The sequence below is a fragment of the Phaethon lepturus genome, unplaced genomic scaffold (genome assembly GCF_000687285.1).
Source record: "Phaethon lepturus isolate BGI_N335 unplaced genomic scaffold, ASM68728v1 scaffold6865, whole genome shotgun sequence".
Classification (NCBI taxonomy): Eukaryota; Metazoa; Chordata; class Aves; order Phaethontiformes; family Phaethontidae; genus Phaethon; species Phaethon lepturus.
In genome coordinates, this window is record NW_010542552.1 from 1 (window position 1) to 10,131 (window position 10,131).

At 41.1% G+C, this 10,131-nt stretch overlaps 1 protein-coding gene across 1 annotated transcript; it reads left to right on the plus strand.

The window, feature by feature from the left end:
- The first annotated feature begins 887 nt into the window (after positions 1 to 887).
- Positions 888 to 7,070, plus strand: LOC104621542 (cohesin subunit SA-1-like). Its single transcript, XM_010288057.1, has 5 exons — positions 888 to 959; positions 3,478 to 3,588; positions 4,251 to 4,365; positions 5,993 to 6,073; positions 6,169 to 7,070. Exons 1-5 carry the CDS (start codon positions 898 to 900, stop codon positions 6,190 to 6,192), a joined length of 393 nt encoding a protein of 130 aa, XP_010286359.1. The 5' UTR covers positions 888 to 897; the 3' UTR covers positions 6,193 to 7,070.
- The last annotated feature ends 3,061 nt before the right edge of the window (positions 7,071 to 10,131 follow it).

Genomic DNA, 10,131 nt, shown 5'->3' on the forward strand with positions numbered 1-10,131 from the left:
CCCCCGCCCCATGTCTCTTGCCTACACACTCGTCTGCTCTATCGTATTCTTCTCAAGTCCTTCCTCTCTGGTTTGCTCCCTTCATAGTATGAGCACAGCGTCCCACTTACCCCTTCAGTCACCTTCCCATCTGCTCTAACCTCCCAATACACTGTCTGAAATCACTGTTTAGAGTTCACGCCAGCCAGACCACTTCTCTTATTTAAAATGCTCCCTCTGTACTCCACTGACGTGGTTCTCACTGAAGTTTCTAAGGATCAGTGCTGACCAGGCTTTGGGGTTTATCCTCCACCCTCATCTTAGTGTTTAACTGTATCTTGGTTGCTGCATGCATATGAGATTTACAGTCTCATATTTAGATAGTAAACTCAGTAACTGGGAATTATCTTTGTTATATGTGTGCGAGACCCGACAATTTAGGTAGTGCTGCAATACAGTACTTATTTACAATGGGGTTGGTTTGTTTGTTTTTTAAATATTTCTCCTTTAAGTTGTTGTTACTGCTGGGAATAGCTGGTAGTAATCCTTCCTTAAAAGAACACAAAATAAAATTAGAAATGCAAATATTAATTATTTTGAGAAAAGGCAAACTTGTTTTAAAAGACACTAAACTGTTGAAAATCAAATTTGGAGAAGGTGCTGCAACTCAAATGAACTGTATCGAACCGTGGCAGGAGATGGAAGGCTCTCATTGCTAACGCAAGGTATTCAGCGAATCCTGAAGGCAGCAATACTGCGCTGCATGTTATCAGAACCGTGTCAGTAACGTTACCTGTTCTTTTTCTAGATGAGAGTCTAGAAGGCTCATGGCTGAACAGGAGTGAAAACATACATACGCCAGGGACGCTGCAAGCACCACAGCTCACCTCAACTGTCTTGAGAGAGAACACCAGACAAATGGGAGAGCAGATCCAGGAGCACGAGTCAGAGCAGGGATCTGAACAAGACTTTTTACACAAGTAAGTGTTGGAATTATGGTTTCAAATACAGCGAGCCAGGCAAACGAGATGCATGTTATTTACACGGATAGTCTGTGGCTCCATAAATGCAGCATTTATTTGCAAAACCTGCAAATAAATGTCTTGGCTATAGCTCAGCAATACTTCGATTATTTTCAGTTCCCAGGAAAAATAAGTTGTAATGAAATCATGGTAGAAATTCCTTGTGTTAAAATTATCTCATGGCATAATTATGGTTAAATCTTCCTAGTGTTTGTGCCCCCAGGTTGGACTGAACCGTTTCTCTAAAAAACCTGTTACAGGTGTTCCCTTTTCCTTCCCTCTGCCCTCTGTCATACTAGAGTTAAGGTTCTCCAGACATCCTCACCGATTTCTTGTAGATTAACTCTTCAATCCAGTTCTAGCTGCCGAGCTAGTAATTCCTGTTTCTGAGGTAATTGCCTGCAGGCAATATTATTTCACCTTAAATTATGTATATCTTTTGTCACTCAACTCCCATTTTATCACCCCCATTGAGAAGGGAAAAAATGTTGGTGATTATCTGTCAGTAGTTTATTTAAGAATAGAGAAGTCTTCAGAGAATGCTATTAAATTGTGCTATTTCTATTAATTTGAATCTGTTCTGGAGACTATTTTTATAACTTTTATAGCCAATTGTACTGATCTGATTTATCTGTATAAAAAAAGTCATATTATGCTGGCCAGATAAATCAGGTTTCTACCAATGTAGTAGAGTATAAAGCAGCCAGAATATGCCTCTTGGTTTTCCTCCAGCTTTTGTCCATTGTGGTTTCCTTAATACACATTCCACAGCTTCCCAGTTCTTCCTGAATGTGCACTCACGCTGCTCAATCCTAAACTTTACTCGCTTCATCCTGCATTCTTTAATCATAGTATTTTCTAAATAGAAATAATTAATAATGGTCATTCTGCCTGGGAAGGTGACATGTTCTCCAGACTCAAATGACAAGGGTGTATGTGTAGCACCACGTTGTACATATAAGCTGTTAAAGTTTACCAATTTGTGAACAGAGGTTCTCAAAAAATCTGAGTGACTTCTGAAGAAACGTAAAGCGTAACGTATTCTTCTCCCTTGCTTGTGTGTGTAACATTCACAGGCATCATCAGCGCAACAGATTAAACCTTGATATGATCTTGTGCCCACCACAAGAGATACTTGCAGCTCAGCTGGCTACAAATACCTATTAATTTTTGGAGCTCATAGTATTTGGCATTTCCATAAACGAGTTCAGACAACTTTCTTTCCCCATATTTATTAACCGTGTAACATCACCGTAAGACGGCGTGAGAGAGGGCGGCAGGCTGGCCGGGCCGGTTCTCGCTGCAGGTGGGTGTACGTGTGGTCCTGCGCAAAAGCCTAACGTTGGCTCAAACGTTCCCAGCCGGTGCTGTCCGGAAGGAAGGAGGGCTCATGTGTAAACAGGCGAGCGCAAAGCAAGCCTGGGCATGGATTTCCTCACCTACCTCGTTCAGACTGGCAGGTAACCCCAGCTGGCCACAAAGGGAGGACCTTCCCCTTTTCGGGGAGGGGGTGGGGAGTTGAACCAGGCTCTTCACCCTGGGCTTGAACCTCCATTTCTCCTACCTCAGATGAATGCTGTGGGCAGAGAACTGTTGAGCAAAGGCAGACAGCATCGCTCTCCTCGCCGCTGCTTTCAGAGAGTTGGATTCCACAGTGTGAACCAACAGTGGAGAATCCTCTCCTTTCAGCCTGGAGTTAGCGGCCCCATGCATTTCCTGCAGCTCAGTTTACGAGACCTAAAACATAAAATAAATACAGAGCAGTCAGTCGCTGAGCTCATGGGGTTAATTGTGTCCGGCAGGCTGTTTTGTAGGTTGTCTTCACGTGGCTTACCCTGGTTTATTCTGTCCATCTTATTAGAGTACAAGACTGCATAATAAAATAAAAACTGGTGTTGCTCTTGAAGAGCTGCACTTGGTTTACTACTGTTTCCTTGTGCTGCAATACACAAATAGTAAGAGGGCATTGCTGTGTACTACTGGGTTTAGATGGTATTAACAGCACAGCCTTTAAGGTATTTAGAAGTGGCTAAGTTACTGGATGCTTAAGTTGATCAGGGTATATATTTAAAAGCAATTTGGTTTTCATGTTGTGTGACTTTTTTTGTTTTAAAATGTCTGCCAGTTACTACCTTGGATCTATTCCTGCTCATATTTTGCCTGAGACAGTGAAGTAGGATTTAATAAAAACAATTTTAGACTTGCTCCCATTTCAGGTGCATGTCACAGTAATGAACGAGTGACGTTAGTATTTTATGTAGCTGTTTTTATTAATGGATTTTTTTTGTGCACATACAGTGAGAGGAGACAAGCTGTGGAAAGGAATCCAGAAGATGTGTACAATGATGGATGTGATTTAAATATCTTAATCTGAAGCATGGCCAGACACAAAACTTGAGGAGATAGATATTGTCTAAAAATAGCCAACTCAGAGTTGTTAGTGTTCTCGGTGATAATGCTGCTTTGTGTTTGTTAGTCCCCAGATGCAGATATCTTGGTTGGGCCAACAGAAGCTAGAAGATTTAAATCGAAAGGACAGGACAGGAATGAACTACATGAAAGGGAGAACTGGTGTAAGGCATGCAGTGTAAGTGTTCAGAGCATCCTCATCTCCAGATCAGAACCGTTTTAAATGTTACCTTTTCTGGGTTGCTGCCAGTAATCTCTGTGACATTTTTAACTCTTATTAATGAAGGCAGAGTAACCACTTTGTAATGCTGGAATGGACACCAGGCCATGTGGCCCTCTAGCCCAGCATTCTGCCTCCAACCATGGCCAGAAGCAGGTGCCTAGAGAACATGGCAGACAGGCGTGGCTCAGTTCCCCGTTACTCTCTCCCAGCCTTCAACTGTTTTCCTTTCAGGGGGTTCCACAATTTGCCTGTTAAGTAACTCACCATGAACCCTTCCAAGTTGTTGTCCAGTCTTCCTGTGAACCTCCTTTTTGGAAGAGGGCAAGCAAACACAGTGAGGTTATTGCCCTTTTCTTGCTAGGGACAAATTTAATTACTGTTTATGATAATATTACATGGGACTTCCTGCTTCAGCTTCTGCAACTGCTGCTAGGTTTGTTTTTACTTAAGATTTTTTCCAGTTAATATTACAGAAAGCATGCTGGCTTTATCCTCAGCATAAGGTTTTCTGTGAAGACATTAAGGGATAGGATGTGTGCATTCTTTTTAATGACAAGATCACGGTTGGGAAATTTAAATGCCTGGAAATCACTTTTTCTTTCTCTTTATTTAATCAGACGAGGTCTAATGGAAGATGACGCTGAGCCCATCTTTGAAGATGTAATGATGTCCTCACGAGGTCAGCTAGAGGATATGAACGAAGAATTTGAGGACACAATGGTCATTGATCTGGTCAGTAAATCTCATTAATAGCAAGTTTAAAATGGATGACAGGTAATTTAAAAGGAATTTTAGAAGCGCAAAGAAAAACATCCAAAATTTTGAACCAGATTTCCAGCTGTCTGAACATTAAAGAGCAGAAATGATTGTAATACTCCCTAGAACCTACAACTGCAGACTCGGGCCCGATTGATTTTTTTTTCATGGAAACACAGGGAGCATTGCTTAGCACTCCTCCTCTCTAATATTCCGGACTTGGGCAGTAGCAAGTGCCCAAAGCACCATCGTGCACCTGCGCAGGAGGAGCGCTGGGTGGGGACAGAGGGGAGGCCAGCTCACCCCATCTGCTTGAATATTGCACAAAGCTGCCTGATTGGCCTCAGGAAATACAAAGGGGCTCTCTAAAATCCAGTAGTAATGTTCTATTCCGGTGGTTAGGTGACACTGTGAAGAGTTTGGAAACAGTATCATCTAAAGGCAGTATTCTAGGTGTCATTGCCTTCCCTATGCTGTTGTTGCAGTCATCACCAACTCTGCTGCTGATGCGGCTCTCTATGCAGCCACACTGTGGTCAAGCTGCTACAGCCAAGTGGTTTCTCTTTTTCCGTTTTCCTGGTTGGTTTGATTTCTGGGAGGCGGGCTGGATAGGGTATGCTGAGTCAAGGTCTGGTCAGTGTCCAGACGGAGCGTGCCAGCACAGCAGAAGAGGGAGCAGGCAGCAGTGGGTGGGCATGAGGTGATACCTTACACTGAGATTGCTCCCACACTGGTTGTATCATCAGCTGGCAAGCTCAGATGCTTTCATGGTATAACGTACTGACTACAGAGAGGATTTCCCTTGTAGAGGTTATAACCGTACTAGCCTCTCCGTTTGGAATGAAAACTTTGCCTGTAAAATGGGAAAAAGGATCCATTTGCATTATACGCTTCACCGTTTTTATGCTTTTCTATTTCTCCTTTCATATCCAAGCAATAAGGCATAGGTTACTTTAGGACTGGGCTATAATGTCTTGGAAGGAAAATTTAGGCAATAATTCAGTTGCTGCTGTTGAATACTGAGATTACTACTAGCATTCAAATGGTTATCAAGTAAGTAAAATCTCTCTTTTACTGGTAATCCAAGGCAAGGACATGAAGGCATTGATGATCAAGCAGTGAAGCTCACTTTTACGTTCCTAGGGAAGGACAACACAAAGCGTTTAATCCTCAGAAATATTACAAAATCTTAAGTACCTTTTTTTTCCTAGAGCCATTTCTAGACCATGTCAGAGCTGAAGTTTCACTGTAAACTTAAAAGCATAAAGAAGGACAGCTAAAAGACAGTTTTTATGTAGCCTAGCCTACAGTCCTAACAGAAGATCATGGTGAAGTCAAGTCAGCAAGAGCCTTGACCAAGTCCTTAGCTATGAGCACAGACTTAAAATTACTTTAGAATCCATCACCTTTTACCCCACTCCTTAAATAAAAACATAGATTTAAGAAGTACTCTCCTACATCAAGGCCAGCATTTCTATCAACTTTTATGAACAAAGCTGCTTTGTAAGGGCAGAGGTAACCACGTTAGTGCCCGTTAACTGTAGAGCCATGCGACTCCTTTATACCCAGGTAACTGACGTGATGTTCTGACTCTTCTTTCTAGCCACCTTCAAGGAACCGGCGAGAACGGGCTGAACTGAGGCCGGACTTCTTTGACTCTGCAGCTATCATTGAGGATGATTCAGTAAGGCTTTACTAGTAGTGTTTGCTGTTCTGCTGAGGTTCGTTTTGATTACCATTACACTTAATTAATTACTGTCCTTTAAATCATTTTTCTAGGGATTTGGAATGCCTATGTTCTGAAGTCTGGTGAAGACATTTTACAAATTTGGAACTCTATTGTTTAGAGCTAGAGGCCTATATACTGTGATAGCTTGTATGAAAACCACATTTTTGATGTGATACGGTTTGATTTTTAACCAAATGATTGAGGTCAATCCCTTTTTGTAGTGACAGAAAGAAGAGGAACTTCTTTAATGACACAAAGGAATGTTGGCCAATCCAGTCACCTCAGAAGGGCTGACCTAAAAAATCATTTGTATCCCTGTTCTTGACTGTCCTAATACAGATTTTTTTTTTTTTTTCCTGGATGAGGAGGAAGTTTTAAATTGTTAAGACAGCTGTCGAAATAAACACTGTTCTATGTATGTTTTCTGAAAACAACATTGAGTGAAAACAGAACTTTTTAACTTTATTTTTCTGCTGTACAATTTAAAACAGTTTTAACATTTGCCTTTTTATGTTTTAAAAGCTAGCCATTTTTATTAAACCTATGCCTATCAGCCATTGACTAGCAACGATGCTATAAGCAGGTCATTCTGGCTACAGAAAAGTGTTTTTGAACACACTGGATTTGATTAACATTATGGTACGCTTATATCCTCTCACAGGCATCGAGAAGAACACTCTTATAGAAGAGGTTAGAATTCTAATGACGTGCATCTCTGCCAAAAAATTTCAGATTCTGATATGATAAACCCAGATTTTATACTCTTGAGAAGATTTATTTTTATTTATAATGGGACACAAAGTAAGAGATGTCCATGAAGCCACTTTTCCAACAGATGCTGTGTAACATTCATTTTATATAGCACATGGGGACACAAAAACAGTAAATTTTCTATTGGTACTTGCTCTGTGCATTTTTAGCAACTTATACCAGCAAAATAAAGTATTCTCAGTAAAACACACAAATGGTTCTCAAGTAATCACTTTGCTGTTTTTACTACCTACTTCAAGCCCTGCCAACCCAAGGTACATAAACAGCAACTTTCCTATTTAAAAAAAAAAAAAAAAAATCATTCAAGGGTGGGGGAAAGGAATCACTTTAGCATACTAAAAGCAATTTTAACTGTACCATAAAAACAAAGTCTACTTTCCATGCCGTAAATACCCTTTTGCGCTATTTTTGTAAATTAATTTTGCCGGTTAGAAGTACTGTATGTGCTGCATAGAAATTTGTGCTTAGATGGTGAAGTTCTTAAGCTTACAATGGAATACAGCTACATTTTCAGTGTTAACTGTGCATATTAAGAGTAATTCTTTGGGGGGAAAAAAATACGGTTTTTCAAAAAAGTTAAAAAAATCAAAAAAAAAAACCCCAAAAAACCAAAACATTCTCAGCTAATTCATTGTAATAAGAGATTTTTCAATGTCTTCAATAATTTGGAATTTCATTATGCTTCAATTTTATGACTCTGCCTAGTAGCTTGCTACTTAGTTAAAACTGGCCCAATACCAGAGGTGCTGGCCATCCACAATTTGCACTGACTCCAGTATGTCTAAGAATCAGCCCCAAAATGTTAATCTTCCTTTCTGCATTCTGCTATTAGCATTTGAGATACAAAGCAGATTGACCCACTTGGAGCACAGCAGTTTTAGAGGTGCTTTTTTTAGCAACCGCAGAATAATCGTGGAGCTTTTTTCTGTTACGAGCTTGTTGAAAAACAGAACAACATTAATGCCCAGTGCTTACTTACTGGGAGGGAAAAGAATCTAATTTTGAAAACAAACCAGCGATTCATTTAGCTGAGGTTTGTTTCTTTACAACATGTGCAGTTCTCAGACATGGTTGCCAAAAATGTTTGACTAGGTAATTCAGCCATTCCTCAGATGTCGGCTGGGTAATGCATAAAACCCGAGAAGTAGCTGGAACTTCATAGAGTAACGTTACCTCCCTTCCTCTTCTGTCCACCCCAAGTGTAACAGGGGTGGGCGGGAATGGCTGCATTAAATTGTCATCACAATAATTCTGTGAGCATAGTAGCATAATAAATGCTGCCTGGTTTGAGTCATAGTCTCAGACAAACCTTGTGCTTCACAGTCCTCTGTGTGGAAAACTGATTCCTAATTTAACATTGTAGAATACTGTATAACAAACATTTATTATCACGGTACCTGCAATGGGTTTCCAGTTCAGTTTGCAGTCAATAGGTTTTTGTATTATGAGTGTCTCCTTGATTGGTTTTGCTAGTAATTCTGTAAATTGTACATTTACAATATGAGTTTTTTTTTCCTTTTGTACAATTTAAAACTGATGCTTCACCTTTCATTTAATAAACTATTCAAAATCATGAGTATGATGAGCACCCTCTTCACTATTAACTTTCTTTTAAATGCTCGTTTGGACCATCACATCTTGTCATCCCATGTATTAGCAGCCGAAGGGAATACCAAAGGTAGTTCTCATGTAGTCCCAAGCTTCACAACCAGATTCTGAACAGCTACCTTACCCATTCTGCCTCAGGGCAACAGAAAACCCTCTCTGATCTTTTTTTTTTTTTTTCTTCCTTCCACTGTGGTGTATTTTTGGTTGATCTGGGGGATTTTACTGTGAGATTGCCGTAAATTTGGTAAGTCATCACATAAATGAGTTGGGAGAGTTGCATTGTTAAAACTTACTTATAATTGTTTGAACTGTCACAAATTTTGAGAAAAATTTCACTCTCCTGCCCTGTACGTCTGAAGTGAACTGGACCACGTGGGAAGAAATGGAAGTGGAGAAGACTTGGAAGGTCTAACCACCAGCTGGACTAAATGAAGTTTTACAGATTCCTGAAACCCAACGACCTCTTGTTATTCCCATGTCTGAGAGAGCAAGGTGCTATTTTTGTCCAACCCACGAATGATTTCATCTCTGTAGCACTAAACAAAACAGACTTACTTATCATCGGGCCCACTTCCTACAGAAAAATCATCCGAGTCAGAAGTACCAAGATGCAGCAGGTGAGGAACAGGGGTAGGATTCAAGGTCTGAACTGCACTCGAGGACTCCTCCCGAGACACAGCCTCAACACCAAATATCCAACTGCTTCTGAGTTATGCTCAACTCCTGTGGTACACAGTAAGTAACCTGTCATGCTTCCAAGGTCAAGGGTCGCTCTCTGTTGAAAGGATTTTACTTTTTATCTATTGTTTCTGCAGGTGACTGGAATTACAAGAGAATCTGAGAGTGGGGCCAGAGCAGCTTTCCAGTGCGTTGTGCTGGTACAGCAACTGTGACTGCTTGGAAATTGAGACAACAGAACAGCCTAAATTTCATACTGGCAAGGGACAAAAGAGAGGATGAAGTCTGCGGAACCAGTGAGGTTAGGACACAATTTTGCCGTGTGACAATGATTTATTGTCATTTATGTCATATATCGTTCAGTGTTTCCTCCTGACTTTGGGCAGGCTGAAGAAACTATGTGCATATCTCTTCACTTAACACAGCTTTTGCCTCTAAACTTAGGACAGCCACCAGCCACTCTCTCAGCTACCATTTACTTGGAAAAATCTCGGTCCTTACAAACACTGACTGCTACACCTTTCTTCACCATTCTCTTAAGAACTCACTTCATGGCAATGCCCCCAACATAGTAACATTTCAGTTCACTTTGCCTTGCTGTTGCAGCCGGCTCTGGTCCCTGGGGCAGTACATACAGGCACCGGCTCAGAGAACATGTCTGCCAAGATAACAACCGGGTATGTTCATGCAACTAGCTTACATGTGTTTGCAGCCGGGATAGAACATGTATCTGTACCCAACTGCACTGCCTCTAGCTGCTACAAAAACCTGTGCAGCTGGGACTTGTACTGGAAACGTTCCCTCTGTACTGTGTTTTCAGAGGATTTAGTTGTTGCCTTTCCCCCTCCAGGTAGAGTCTCCAAGCTCTGCGGCTATACTCACTGGGGCACTGGCTGCACCTACCTGGGAAGAGATGCTACATGGAGAGTCGCCATCTTCTCTTTCATCCACCTCAA